A 16856-nucleotide genomic window follows, 5' to 3' on the forward strand; every position below is an offset into this window, starting at 1 on the left:
AGAATCTTGAAGATGATAAGCATAGTGGTCAGCCATTGGATGTTGACAACAATCAGCTAAGAGCCTTAGTCAAAGCCAATCCACGCACAGCTGTTCGAGAGCTTGCTTCTGAATTAGACGTAATGTATATGACAATTTCCAACCACTTGAAAGAGATTGAAAAAAACAAAAATGCATGAGAAATGAGTGCTGCACGAATTGAACAACAGCCAACTGACCCAGCATAAGTTGAATGAATTGGGCTATGAAACTCTGTCTCATCTGCCATACTCACCAGACCTCTCACCTACCGACTACCACTTTTACATGCATCTCAAGAACTTCCTGCATGAGAAATGCTTAAAAACCAAGACGATGCCAAACACACCTTCAACAACTTAATCGCCACCAGAATGCAGGATTTTTATGCTACTGGCATAAATAAACTTCCTTCGCATTGGCAAAAGTGTGATGATTCTGATGGTGTTTATTTCAATTAAGAAAGTTTTGTTAAAGCCAAGATATGTGCATCTGAATTTAAAGGTTAAAAACCGCAAAAACTTTCTTGACAACCTAATAGTAATAGAATTTCAAAGATTGGTGTGGAAGAAAATTATTTGAATTTTAAATAAAATTTTGACTGGTTAGTAAATTTATAAAAGAAAATAAGAAGGGTGCTTTATTTTCCTATCCAAATATAACAAAAGTTTGTGGGACATTCCTATTTCTTTCAGTTGCTATTTGAAAATATGAAGTGTTAAAATCAGCATTCTTTATTCTAGTAACATTCAAAAAAATAATAGATCTTTGCCTGTTTTCATGTTTCAATTAAATGTTTATTATTTCTCTAAGGACTCCCAACAGGGCTTTATTTTTAATGCAATCCAAGATTAGATTTTTAGAGTTGACACACAAAGAAGTGAAAAATTGAAAGAGAAATTTACGGTAAACTCACAAGTAATTATTTATATAGTTTGAAAACATTTGAATTTACTGACTGAATTATGAAATTAACAATATAAATTAAGAAACATTCGAAATTAAAAGAAAGCATGTTTAAAATTTTAAAAATAGCAATTTCTTTGATTTCATTGTATTAATGCATAAGTCTCGACTTGGTGATTTACATATTTTAGATAGAGTTCTAGATATTTAATTAACTGGTGGTGCTCCAGCATGGTCTTAGCAGTGAGTGCTAAACCATACAAAAAAAAACATTCTCTCACAGTAATTAATATATATCATACAATTTACCAATTCTTTCTATGTGTAAAGAACTTATCACCTATAAGCTTCTTCTAGTGTTGAAAACTTACAAGATTAATTATTTCAAATATCTAGCTTTTTAAATTTTCCTTATTAAAGAGGCTTGCTAAAGATAAATGCCAATCATTCAAACTATATTTTAAAGCAAAATATAAAACAAAAACTGAAATATATTTTCAAAAGAAAAAGACCAAATTAAAATCTAAAAATTGCAATAACAATAACAACTTTAGCTTATCACAAAACACATTTTCACTGAGTGGCTGAACAGAATAGAATATACAGCTGATATACAACATAAAAATTATTTTTGTGACATCTTCAGATTTTTGAAATTAATTTATCTATTTTTATTCAAGTTATTTTATTTATATATCTATAAAACATCTCAGTACAAGCAAAACAACTGAATAGAATATAGCTATTCAAAAACATTCTACGTTCTTCAATAATTGGTAAAATTTTTGTTTTGATAAGTTTCAATCAACATACAAAATTCTATTTCTCTACAATTTTGAAAATACTAATAATTGACTTAACTTTTTAAATACAAGGGGCATTTTCATTATTCTCCAGCATTTCAATGTCATATCTACAGTTAGCCCTATTGACACGACTAAATATATATGGACTGTCATTTCAGACTATAATTTATGGGGGTGTTTATTTTGATGTTGATAATAATTGATTTAAGTTTTGAAATACAAGGAATATTTTCTTTGTTATCCCGTATTTCAATGCCATTTTTACTACCAGCCTTACTGATATAATTAAGTAAACATAGAATGTCATTTCAGATTATAATTTATGGGATATTCATTTTGAAGTTATGAACAAATGACCATGCAATACAGACTTTTGAAGAAAATTGGACTGTTCTACCTTCATTGAATATACAATACATGTGGTTGTGAATTAAGTAAATAATAACAAAATCATGAGGATGGTAAGCATTGCCAATGTGCTATTATAAAAAATGTCTACTAAAAGTAATACAACATTTGAGAACGTTAAACAGAAATTTAAAATAAAGTGTGATATAGCTATACAAATTCACAAGTCTTTTTATTCATATTGTATCATTTTGAAATATGAGCATAATAATGAAAAAGAACCAAATCCAATGTTACATGAAGAGAAATTTGAAGCAATTACACATCAGGCATGGCTGTGTGGTTAAGAAGCTCATTTTGCAATCACATGGTTTTGGGTTCAACCTCACTGCTTGGACCTTGGGAAAGTGTCTTTTACAATAACTCCCTGACTAACCAATGTCTTGTGAGTGAATTAGTCAAATGGAAACTTTATGGAAGCCTGTTGTGTGTGTGTGTGCATGCATGTATATGTGATGCATGTGCATTTGCGTATGTCTCAAACCACCTCTTGACAATTGGCTTATTAATGTCCCTGTAATTTTGTGGCTTGGCAAAAGGGATTGATAGAATAAGGACAAGACCTAAAAAAAGAAAGTAAGTTTTAGGGATGATTAGATTGATTAAATACTTGAAGGCATTGTCCCAGAATGGTTACAGTTAAGTAAAAAGCATAAAAGACAAAACAAAGATCAAAGACACTATACATATATATATTACATCTATTTTCAATAATACAAAAGCAAAGAGCTTTACCTCCACATTGTTGAGCAATTAAGACTTTAATCCTTTTCTTTTTCAAACAACTTTCTCTTTTCAAGTTGCATTCATTGGTATAAGAGACCAGGTCACTACCACACACAGGGGAAAAGATGTCATCGCACTTCTCAATACATCTGCAGTATGGCTTCATGATAGTATTGTTAACATGGCATTCAGCCCCAAATGCACAAAAATGAGTATCACATGGATCTGGAAAAGAAATATAAAAAATTGAGAAAACAAGCTACATATGCATGTGATACATACATATACATACATATACGTATACATACATATACATATGTGTGTATGTGTGTGTTTAATACATCTATTATTGTTATACAAGAATGTTGTTGACAGTAACTTCGAAGTTTCAGCCAGTTAAGCCATTATCAGGTGATAAGTTAGCTGGATGAAACTTTAGAATCACTGTCAGCAACATTCTTGTATAACTGATAAATATGTACTCTACAAAATTACTGAGTAGCCCATTGGATTAATGTAAAATCTTTTTCATTATAACAGAACATAAAAGCAATCATTAATATATCATCATCATCATCATTTAGCGTCCGTTTTCCATGCTAGCATGGGTTGGACGGTTCTACTGGGGCCTGTGAAGCCAGAAGGCTTCATCAGGCCCAGTCAAATCTGGCAGTGTTTCTACGGCTGGATGCCCTTCCTAACGCCAACCACTCCGTGAGTGTAGTGGGTGCTTTTTACGTGCCACCCGCACTGGTGCCAGACAGAGCTGGCAAACGGCCACGAACGGATGGTGCTTTTTATGTGCCACCGGCACGAGGGCCAGGCGAGGCTGGCAACGGACACGAAACGGGGCGGGCTGGCAACGGTCGCGAAACGGAAGGTTCTCTTACATGCCACCGGCACTGGTAACACATCTGCAATTTCCATTGATCGATTTCCATTGATCGATTTCGATTCTGATCCTCACTTGCCTCAATGGGTCTTCACAAGCAGAGTTTCGACATGCCACCGGCACTGGTAGCACATCCGCAATTTCCATTGATCGATTTCGATTCTGATCCTCACTTGCCTCAACACGTCTTCACAAGTAGAGTTTTTGTCCCAAGAAGGGAAGGTATGCATACGTAGGCTGGCTCCATCCCATGTAGAGGGCCACGGGTTGTGGACTCACTGTCCTGCCGGGTCTTCTCGCGCACAGCACACTTCCAGAGGTCTCGGTCTCTAGTCATTTCCTCAGTGAGACCTAAAGTTCGAAATATATATATATATATATATATATATATATATATATATATATATATAATATATATGTGTGTGTGTGTGTGTGTGCATATATGTGTGTATATATACATATATATACATATATATATATATATATAAAAAGAGTAAAAAGAGAGTAAAAGAGTATAATATATATGTGTGTATGTGTATATATGTGTGTATGTGTATATATGTGTGTGAATATATATATATATATATATATATATATATATATATAATATATATATATGTATATGTATGTATATATGGCAATGAGCACAAAAAGGAGACATCACAAGAAGAGTTTTGACAAATGTTTTATTAATTTAGCACTTAAAAAGATGGGAAAGAATCAGGAAGTTTAAGATGGTGGTCGTTCATTAGAAGCAAGGGAGACAATTGGCAAACAACATACATGAACCTGTTTGTGTTTGTTTACAGTGTGTTGTACTTTTGTTAATAAGGTGTGTGTATAGAGGGTATGCGGGTATGTGTAAGTGTGTATGCAGAATCAGTAGTTTCTAATGAGTGTTGTTTTTCCAGAACTGCATGAATGTGTTTGTTTTTTAGTGCTGTATGATGAGGATTTGATTGTACTACAAGCATATGAATGAATGTTAAATTGCATGCTGGTGTAAGTTGGTTGCGTATGTATTTGTATATGTGTGTATTGTGCATAATGTGTTAATGTTTGTGAGTATGGGCTCTGATGAGTGTGTGTTCAATATGTTGCAATAGGCAAGCAGTTTTATAAGAATTGTGTGTAAACTCTCTGAAAACACATTTACCTGCACTTGCACATGCACATCTGCAGTACATGTATATACACAATGACACAAGCAATAGACACATTTAACTTCACATAATTACATATACATACATTGTACAAACATACACCATATGTCACACGAAAATAAACATCTTTCTGAAAAAAAGAATGCACACATACACTACTGAACCTAATATGCAACTAACTTACACACACACACACACCACACACAAATTTACATGTATCAGCATCCTTTGTCTTCTCTTCTTATCTTTTTTAATGCTGAAAGCTACTTTCTAAATTTCTACATAAATTTCCAAACTGGAACTGTCATAGGCAACACATGGTGGTTCATTTCACCAACATTTCTATGCTTATTTCCCCTCTTCTTTTCTTTAATACTCACCCAACCTCTCTCACCCACACACTCTCTCTCTTTCCCATCTTTCTGATGAAGGACTCCAGCCCAAAATACTGAGTGAAACTAATTGCTCTTTTATTGTGTTTACACTTTTCCTCAGTTGCTTATTTTCACTTTCATGTGTGTATGTGTAGGTGTATCTAAATATAAATATTTATACATATATTTAAATAGCTGAATACAATTAAAATATCAAACAGGCTTTGCAAGTTTTAATTTCTGATTTCAAAGCAGCAACATGTAAAAATAGAGACTTTTTATATTTTTGTCATTTCATTAAAATATTAATCAAATCGCTATTAAAATCTCATTCAAATTGCTATGAAAGTTTACTGAAGGGCATCAGTGAATGGTTATGTATCAATGAACAGGTTATAAGGTATGATAAAAGACTTTGACACAACTGAATTTAGTGCATATTTGTGTATGGATGTATGTATGTGTGAATGTGTGTGTTTAATAAATGACCAATGTAGTTCTAGAAAAGGCAATTATATTTTATAAAAATCAGTTGCTGTTATGGTTGTTTAGTTTACACTATGCATTGCCAATTATATATTTTGTTTAAAAAATAATCATATAATTTAGTTGTTCAGTTCTAATATTTGTATTTTTTGTCCAATTAGATTTGTTTATTAGAGTTATGTTTTTCAATCAATAAATAAATGCTATTATTAAGAATAGAATTGTTTCTTTCATAATATTTCTGTTTCCATTTGTTTTTCAGGTGGAAGATGAAGTAAAACTTAATATACCCTACACACAATCTCATTTTCAATTGGGTATGTGCCAACATGATGACTAAAAAACAAGGTAAGAAAGACAAGTCTCTTATATGTAGCAAAATAATCTAAGTTTACCTTGCAAAAAGATTTGTAGCATTTTACACTGGGAACATGTAGTATTTTGAAACAAGCAGTCGTATTGCTCTAACCTATCTGAAGAACTTCATTAGAGGTCTTCAGTTTTTATGTTGCTTATTGTTAAATTTTATGCATTTTATATATTTTATATATCAGGCGTGGTTGTGGAGCTAAGAAGAACTCTTTGCAACCATATGGTTTGAGGTTCAGTCCCACTATGCATGACAGCTTAGCAAGTGTCTTTTACTAAAACCCCAGGCTGACAAATGCCCTGTGAGTGAATTTGGTAGATGCAAACTGTGTGAAAGCCCATTGTATACATATGTGTTCATATAATAATAATAATAATAATAATAATAATAATAATAATAATTGTGTACAGTGCTCAGGTGCACTACAACTCATCTAAAGTGTATATATAATCAGGTGTAGTTTCGGCAGATTTCAGAAAGCATGAGGGCCTTAAAGGATGCAGTGTCATGGCAGTCAACAACTGACGCAGGCAGTTTATTCCATGCTTCAGCAACTCTGAGCGTGAAAAAATGTTTCCGAAAGTCATGGGAGCTGTGTTGTTTTCTGACTTTGTAGGCATGTCTACGTGTGTTAGACACATGGAGATCAAAAAGGTGTTCAGTGTTGTTGTTGGTGAGGTAGTTGATAACTTTGTGGGTGTTTACCAAGTCCGTCGCCAGACGCCGGAGCTTCAGTGAATCCATGCCCAGGGAAACAAGGCGCTCAGAATATGGTAGGTGTCTGATGGAGGGTATGCGTTTGATTGCACGTCTCTGGACAGATTCCAGGAGGTCAGTGTTCTGAGCAAGATAGGGGTTCCAAACTGATGATGCGAATTCCAAGTGGGGTCGTACCATAGCTGTATACAGTTTTAAATAGATGGCTGGAGAGCGGCTAACAAAAGTCTTGCTGAGTGATGCCAAGACACCCTCGGCCTTCGTGACAATTTTAGAGATATGCTTTGTCCAACGCAAATCACTGCTGACAGTGATGCCTAGGTCATGCTCGCAAGAGCGTGTGTATGTCTTTGTCAACACCAATCCCATTGCTTATTGTTGTGTATTATTGTTTTATTGGTTCAGCCAGCTGCTGAGGTCATGCTGGGGCACTGCCTTTCAATGTGAATGTGTTTTATTTCTGCATTATTTCTGGTGCATCCTGCCATGATGTAGGCTTATCTGATATCTCAGATAAAAACATGTCCTGTCATTACCAGCATAGAACTGCATATTATTTTTATATTGCATTCAGGTCTTTCTGCAGTTTTAGGATATCACCAGGATCCTTGACTGTCTGTGTTACTTTTATATTATAAGCATAGTTGGTGGGAGTGGCTTACTGTATGGCTGAAGGCATGTTTGAGAAAGCCACCACAAACAGTAGTGATCCCAGTACAATTCTCTTAGGGAAACCACTAAGAATTGATGTCTCTCCAGAGGGAGCACCATCAACTGCATACCTACTTCAAAGTAAAGCAAAGTAACCTTCTTGAGTGATGCCAACTCATAAAGACCACTTTCCTGGTTTCATGGCATATATATTCCCCTGGACGGGATACCAGTCCATTGCAGGATTACTCATTTTTACCAGAGGAGTGGACTGGCGCAGCATGAAATGAAGTGTTTTACTCAAGAACACAATGTGCTTCCCAGTCCAGGAATTGAAACACAATCTTATCATGGTTCGCAAAACCCTAACCACTAAGCCATGTGCCTCCACAACATACCTACCCACCCAGGAAAATGCAAAGTCACAGAAGTAGTAATGACAGTTAAAAATCAACAGAACCTGGGTGAGGAAAACATAGCCCAGAGTGAAAAATGGCCTATGCTCCATAGGTAGTGAAGGGCTTAAATATGCTTTGTTGTTCAGTGTGTGTATACATAATTGAAGGCTCTTGCAGTGACTATATAAAGACAGATAAAGTAAATTCAATCGCTATCATAGTCTAAATGCTTCAAAATACATAACATGTGGTTGGCAGTGGAGAACAGAGATTCTTGGTCTTAGTGAGGCATTTTATTTTATATCGTGCTTAGGCTAATGCTGCCATTTTGAGATTCTAAAAATAAATAATAAAGTCATATAGAATATTTGTGTATTATACAGATTATATTGATGGTGGTGCCAAAGAAAAAACCTAAAAAACTTCAATTCCATGTCAGCATTTTGCATTTTGTTAATACTGCTGGCAACCTTGCTTACAATGGCATTTAAATAATAAAAAAGAAAGCATTTAGTTGAAATAATATTAATCACTATCAATACGGTCAAGCAGAATACTGGAACTATACATATCATAGCAATGTTTACCTATGAACAAGCCAATTAACTGGTGTTTTTAAAACTGCCCCTCCTGATTCCCTAAAAGTACCATATACACGTTTTCATAAGTCATATATTTTTTTTACTAAAAATTAGGCAGGGCACAAAAACTACATAAAACTTTTCTCTGGAACCTTACTTTGGACTTGAAATTTACAGCACAAACTAATACACACACAGGCATTCACATGTATATATGCACAAACACATACACAAAAGCAAATGAAAGCAAATGATTGAGTATGTAGGGCAGGTCGGTCATATCACTATCCAGTCTACATGAATACCAGCATCATATACAAATACATGTTGATGATGTCATGCACAAAAACAAAACCATAAGCAGAATTTGCTATAAAGCAAAAAATTTTGTTGTAATGATATGTATTCCTATAAATTTTTATATAAATGTTTTCCATGTGTACAAGACATATATTTGCAATTGTTTATCAACCAGCTAGACTCTTAATGTCAGTTATATGCTGCATATAATTACTTTTAGTGAATCAGGAGGGGCAGTTTTAAAAACACCAGTTAATTGGCTTGTTCATAGGTAAACATTGCTATGATATGTATATTTCCAGTACTCTGCTTGACCGTATTGATAGTGATTAATATTATTTCAACTAAATGCTTTCTTTTTTATTATTTAAATGCCATTGTAAGCAAGGTTGCCAGCAGTATTAACAAAATGCAACATGCAACCTATGTATGGGTCAAAGCTTGAAGCCAAAACATTTTAAACACAATAGGATGTGATTTATATACAATTTTATGTGGTAATTGTGAAGAGAAATAATAACCATGAATAAAATATTTTTTGTTTCATGCATTAGACGTCATGAAAATATGTCCTGCTGTGTTAAACCATTCGAACTATGTTAAGTTTTGTCAGCTGTGATTGAAATAATTCCCATCGTACATAATAATTAACTAATCCTTGACATGAGAAGCTTGTGTCAGTCACAGATGTAAAGTGAAATTAAGAAAACAGATCTCAAATTTTGAAAAGTAAAGAAGAGAAAAACGAATAAGATGACTTTAATTTCCTGCTTCTATGCATCATTTTCTCATTTGTATCTCATTTTCACACCTAACTTCTAGCAAAGCAGAACAGATCAGTGAGAAACTATGTCTCATAAACAAAGAGTTTGATATTGCACTGATGTAGTTTTTACAAGGCAAAGACCATTCTGATGACTTTTCAAAAAGAAGAAGAAAACTTCATTTAGTTTTCATGGGAACATTGATTTTAGGGGTCAAATAAATTACCATACATTTGCAAATCTATACTGAACTGTAAAACCTAATCTTAAAATTCTCTCCATACATATATTCACAATACCAAAGTTATTTAGATAATTAATTGCTTTTATTAAATCTAATATGCTATGTAAATTACTTTGTGTAACCTTAATTAGTATGAAAACACAAATTTTTATTCTATGAGAAAGTGATTTGAAATTTCAAAACTGCGCATAATCCACAGTAACAAAATCTTCATTTCATTTTTGTTTTCTAATATAAAGGAAGACATTTTCTTACTGCAAGAATTATCATCTTGAAAACTGATCAAATGAATTTAATTTGTTTAACTAAGTTTTGCAATCATTTCTATCAGTTTATTCTGAAAGATATGGCAGTGATGTAATGTGATTTATAATTATTGTGAGTTATTGCTTAATCATTCTGATTGATTAATGATAACCCTGCTACATTAAATAATTAGTTGTAAGTATTAAATTAAGAATATGTTAGTAAAAAGATACCCAATACTAAAATTAAATTTCCAGTTAGAAATTTGATTTGTGCTTGGTTATCTAATTGCACAGTAGAACTTTGAAATCTGAAAGTGTAACTCCAAACAGTAATATAATTACTTTAATACACCATAGTTTAAAAATTTGATGATAGACACGTTTGTATTAAGAATTATGACAAAGAAAATATCTAATTAAGAAAAAGAAATAGAGTGGAAACTTATCCATGACATTTCATTGAAAATGTACATTAAAATGAAGTGAATAATATTGAATAGACTGGTTAAAACAGTTTTTCAATATGTAAAAATGTTTACCACCAAAGAGATGTTGATTTAATATGGAAAAAACTTTAAATTTTAACATTGTAATAGTAGGTAAGTTTTAAATATTATACCATGATTGCTAACATAGGATATCATCATGCATGCTATTGTAAATCAAAAGTGAAAAGATGTTTCATGATGAAAAGAAATGCTACCAGCAATAATGGAAGTGGTGGCAACTATATTTATAGTTACAGAAAGTTAGTTCCTAGAACTACTTTTTTTTAAAAATTAGAGTAAAGATTTCTAACTATAATCACTGTGATCACTGGACATGTGTCACTATGTCACTAATGAAGCTTGGAGGCTTCATTAGTGCTCAGTGGTCATGAAGCTGCTATGACAAATTGTTTAGGTAGTATTTATTATTTTTTTAAAAGTAATATGAGATCTAGAAATAATAAAGGATGCAGCATTTTGAAGATTTTGAGAACATGTTGATTACAATTACTTGCTTGAAAATATTATTGTATATTTTTATATTCTTTTCTTTTCTTATGACACTGATTCATAAATCCTCCTCCTTCAAATTATATAAAATGCCTTTGCATGACACAGTAAACTGAAACTATTTTTGCTAAAATACAATCACTGCCACATATTAGAATTTAAATATGTAAAATGAAATTAAGCACAAGAGATTTTAACAAATTATTCAATTAGTTCGTTTATAAAAAGAACATTAATGAACTATGATAAAAATATTGCATTCTGTAAGAAAAGTGTAATTCATTTAATATAAAACATATCTTAGTCTATGTATTACTGAAAATTATCATACTTTTTTTATATATTATGTGGGAAACTTAAACAAAATGTTGGAGTCAAAATTAAGAGAGATGGGTGAGACTTCATTATACTTGAGGGCGAGAAAAAACTTGAGGATAAAAAATATTACTGATTGTATGGTAAGATAGTTGCTTCCCAACCACATGATTTTGGGCTCAGTTCTACTGCATGGGAAAGTGTCTTCTGTTACAGACTGGGGTAGACCAAAGCTTTGCAAGTTGATTTGGCTGACAGAAACTGAAAGAAGCCCATCGTGTACGCATGTGTATATGCATGTGTGTGATTGTGTGTGAGTGTGTGTGTGTATGGTACTGTCATTCTGCCTCAACATTACATGATAATTGTAAACGTATATCACTGTCATATAAGTGGTGTCTTTCATTTCTAGGCTTCTGTAAAAACATGTTTGGTCATAGAAAAATAGTACCTTATTTGGAAACAGATAAGGGCTGGTGAAAGAAAACTTGCCTCAACAAATTCTGTGAGACCCTTGCAAATATAGAAAAGTGGGGATTGCATTATATTCAACATCATATTGTGTTCAAGAGAATATGATGTGTAAACTGTGTTTGTTTATGTGTTTTATTAAATCTACAATATGAACTGAAAAGATAAGTTACATGTAAGTGAAATGTGTAAGTCATTGGTATCACAAACATTAGTTGACATATATACAATCAAAATGAACTATCAAAGATTCAATGAACCAGAGTTTTGTATAAAATTCATAATATGAATGATGGACAGTTGTTTACATTAGAAACTTTAAACATTTTATAATACTATATTTGAAAATGTATTTTCTTAACTATTAATTAGAGGTGCACTAAATAGCACTGAATGGCATATAGGAGTGTGCAATTATATTCAACATGTTCATGTACACTTATACACAGAAAGTCATACACAACAGAAACATTCTCAAGAGAAAAACATTCACCTTACAGAAAATATATGTTAAAAACATACCATTAGGCAATGAATTACATCATAAGAACATAGGATCCATGCATTTCTGTATCATTGTGTGTCATCAGCTATGGGTACTGAGTCATTCATAGCTGTCAAGAACTTGTGTGTTCTTATATTAGAGCAGCAAATGGTACATTTACTGATGTGTGCAAAACTTTGTCAAGCTGGTATTAATTAGTGATACACCAAGCAGTGCTGAATGAAATGTAGGTGTGTACAATCATATTTAATATGCTGATTTACACTCAGAAGTTGTGTTAAACGTATCTCTAATTAATTAATTCAAACTTGGCAAAGTTTTGTACACATCAACAAATAAACCATATGTTGTTCTAATGTAAGAACAAATTCTTTGTGGCTATGGTATCCAAAGCTGATAGATAACATGCAATGACAAAGAAATGCATGCATCCTTCACTCTAATGACATTCATACCCCAATAGCGTATTTTTCACATGTATTTCCATTTCTAAGTGTAAACAGACATATTAAATATGACTATACTCACATTTTTCGACTATATATTACCAATTACTAAAATTATAAATCTAGTTATGCTCTTTATAAATAGGTACAAAGTGTAGGGTTCTTTGAAAAGAGGATATATTAAGTTGTGAGGCTAATAATTTTGCAAATATTATACATCATATTTCTTAAAGTAGTGGTCTCTTTCAGAATGACCAGTATAAACTGAAATGCAAGCTTCAGAATTTCATTAGAAATTGTAATTCTGAAATAACTCAAAAAAAGAGAAAAAAATATTCTGTCCACCTAAACATCATTTGCAGACAATTCTAGTGTAGTAATTGTTGAAAATTTCAAAAGCTTCAGTGTATTTCATTTTCTGATAAATTGAAGTATAATCGGGTCAAGAGTTTTTGATAGAAATCAAGAAAAATGATTTATACATTTTAACATTAAAAGTATGTACTAACGGATTGCATATTTTCTAGGACTTCTGTTGACATAGACAGAGGAAATGAAAGCTTTTGTGTGAGAGAGAGTGTGTGTGTCACAGACAGACTGATATAGAGAAAGAGACATGAGGAGTAGAAGAGTTTGTGTTTAGCTATGTGTTTGTTTATTTCTATGTGAATCAGTGTGTAGGAATTTTCTTTATACTGCATTGGACAGCTTTCCACACTAGTAAAAAAAAGAAATAGGAAATTAAATACTTTGGATTATAATGAGAGCAAGTATGAGTTTCCTTTAAAACAACTTTGAAGGAGTTTTTTTTTTTGCCAAAGAAATTATTCTTTTTTCTTTCTTTCTCTGTTTGTAAATGTTTGCTTTGCTGATATGAAATCACAATTAGAAATGAAATCTCAAATACATTGCAATGTAGTTTCTGTAGTAACATATGAAAGAAGCATTTTCATATGAAATTACTTTTCTAAATTCTAAATTTACATGCTACAGCATGCTACAGTTATAAGCTTTCTCTAATGATCAGACTAAATCTATTCATTAAAATCTATGCAAAATATTTTGTTTTTTAAAGAAGCTCAAAACAAAGGATCAATAAGAAAAAATTTTTGAATCCCAAACTATTGAATCCAAATTTTCCACATAAGGATGATCTCATATTTCAGATTTAAAAAGTAAAGAGTAAAAATAAACATTAACTCAAGTATAGCCAGTACAGAGAAATATGAAAATCATATTCATAATAATATTCAGAACTTGTAATGTTTTTTTAAAATTTAAGTGTGGCTAAAGTTTTTTAATTTAAGTTAAGAAACTTACTTCTCTGTCATGTAATCTTGGGTTCAATCCTACTGTGCAGCACTTCAGGCAAGTGTATTCTATTATAGCCCTGGTCTGACCACAGCCTTGTGAGTGAATTTAGTAGACAGAAACTAAAAGAAGCATGTATATTTAATGTGTGTGTGTGTGTGTGTGTGTGTGTGTGTGTGTGTGTGTGTGTGCGCCTTTGTTTTGTACTCCATCACTGTTCAAGAACCAGTGTTGGTTTGTTTATGGCCCCATAACTTATTAGTTCAGCAAAAGAGACCTATAGTTCCAGACCATGTCATAAATGATAAATAATACTGATTCTGACAGCTTATCTTTTACCTTTTAGTTGTTTTAGTCATTAGACTGCAATCATTCTGGACAGTGCATTGAGAGATTTAGTTGAACAATTAACCCCAGTACATTTTTTCCAAAAGTCTGATACTATTGGTCTCTTTTGTTGAACCACTAAGTTACTAAGAACCAACACTAATTATGAAGCAGTGGAGGGGGATAAACACACACACACATGTATATACAATGGCCTCCTTTCAGTTTATGTCCACCAAATCCATTCACAAAGATTTGGCTGACCTGGGGCCATAAAAGAAAACACTTGCCTAAGGTGCGAAAGCACAAAACTAGAATTTTTGCAGAAGTATAGAAGTTTTATAGTCAATGAGATTTACTGGTACTTATTTTATCAACTGCTGATGAAAAGAAAGGAAAGTTGACCTCCCTGAGATTATGAGGCCTTCAGTGGATCACAAGATGACAACATGCAATGAAATATAAAGTTATAGACAACAGCAACAACCACACCAAAAGCAACAACAATAATATCAATAATAGCAAGACAAATAGCAGCAACAACATCAAGGTATAGGCCTCATTATAAGGTTGAAAATAAACACATTATTGATCGAGATTGTGTTAGTAGTGATGATGATACTGATGCTAGATACTCCATCATATTTTCATTGCTGGCACACACCACTTTTTTTAATAATAATATTGATTTCTTACATAGGTACAAAGTCACACATCAGAGGGATGGAACAGTTGATTATACTGACCTCAGTATTTGACTGATACTTTATTTTATCAACTCTAGAAGTATGAAAGACAAAACTGACTTTTGCCAAAATGTATAAAAATAGAGATTTAATTGCAGACAATCTAATAATTTAAAAATATACATATAAATATATTTATCAACTAGAATGTGAATGCTTGCAGTCTAGAAGTTAAGTGTTCATGGTCCTAAAGTTTTCAGGTTTGGTTTCATGATCCTAAAGTTTCAAAAGATTGGTTTCTGGTGGTGGTGACATATTGTTTGTTAGAGACAGGTACTTCATTTCACATTGTTACTGACTACTTTAGTAAAACAAGTACCCTCTATTGTTGTAGATTAATCACTTTCACAGATTGGCATTGTATTCTTAGTTGCTTATATGCTGCAGGAACAGTAGTAAGTTCCAGTCTAATGAAGTTGTAAGCTTATACTGATTGTAATTCAGCTACGTTGCTACATTTATCATGAACAATTTGTTTTAATCAAACATCCACATAAACAAAATAGATAATGGCATGTACCTCTATGAAATTGAAAGTCCTGTATTTATCATTGATATATTATTGTAAGAGTGATCCAAATGAAATGGAAAGAAAAAAATATTCAAGAGTAAGGAACACAATGCACTTGCTAACAAAATAGATTTGTTCAAAACTCATACTGTATTTAATGATATATAGGACATGCTGTTTATTTATTTTTTTTCAAAAAACCTCTCAAAATATTACAGCAGGTCCTATATTTGATGGTGAGCTGCCTATATGCTAATTTTGTCCTTAGCACTCACTCTTACCTTAATATACACTACTGATATTGCAGTGTGTCTAATATGTGGAGGCACATGGTCTAGTGGTTAGAGCAGCAGACTTCCGGTCAAGGGATCACAGATTCGAATCTCAGACCGGGCGATGTGTGTGTTTATGAGCGAAACACCTAAGCTCCACACGGCTCTGGCAGAAGGTAATGGCAAACTTCTGCTGACTCTTTCGCCCCAACTTTCTCTCACTCTTTCCTCCTGCATCTTGCGGCTCACCGGCGATAGACCAGCGTCCCGTCTAGGTGGGGAACCTATATGCCAAAGAAACCAGGAAACCGGCCCTAATGAGCCAGGCATGGCTTGAGAAGGAACAAACAAAAAAGTGTGTCTAATATACCTATGCAGCTTTTATGCCATCAGATAAGGTAATTTAGGAATAAACATCTAACTTTGAGACCCATTAATTAGAAATACCTTACTAGTTACATATTAAGATTTTTGACTAGATAAACATTTGCATGCAGAGAGCCCAAGTTTGCAAGTAGTTGTTGCAGTGTGGTTAAGAAGCTTGCTTCCCAACCACTTCATTGTGGGTTGAGTCTCACTGTGTGGCACCCTAGACAAGTGTCTTTTACTATGTCCCCAAACTAAGTAAAACCTTGAGCATGGGTTTGGTTAACAGAAACTAAAAGAAGCCTGTTGTGTATGTATATACAAATGTATGTGCATATTAGTATCTTCTTGTCTTGTCTTCCATAGGGAAGAATTATTTTTCTTGGAAACAGGTGAGGGTTGATAACCGCAAAGTTATCCATCCATAGAAAGATCTGCTTCAACAAATCCCATGCTGTCAGGGAAAAATGGACATTAAAATGATGATGATAACATCATCAAGATGATGATGTTATTGGATAGCTAAAATCAACTTT

At 32.9% G+C, this 16856-nt stretch overlaps 1 protein-coding gene across 13 annotated transcripts in view; it reads right to left on the bottom strand.

The window, feature by feature from the left end:
* LOC115213470 (agrin) overlaps nt 1-16856 on the bottom strand; it is a 771489-nt gene that overhangs the window by 522064 nt on the left and 232569 nt on the right. For 12 of the 13 annotated variants that reach the window (XM_029782456.2, XM_029782458.2, XM_036503873.1 and 9 more), the window contains one exon: nt 2874-3089. In XM_029782456.2, coding sequence (XP_029638316.2) covers nt 2874-3089 — 216 coding nt within the window. Of the gene's footprint in view, nt 1-2873; nt 3090-8688; nt 8694-16856 lie in introns of those variants that run through there. The other variant, XM_029782455.2, reaches the window with a different exon arrangement.

Source organism: Octopus sinensis, linkage group LG6 (genome assembly GCF_006345805.1).
Source record: "Octopus sinensis linkage group LG6, ASM634580v1, whole genome shotgun sequence".
In the NCBI taxonomy this organism is placed as follows: domain Eukaryota; kingdom Metazoa; phylum Mollusca; class Cephalopoda; order Octopoda; family Octopodidae; genus Octopus; species Octopus sinensis.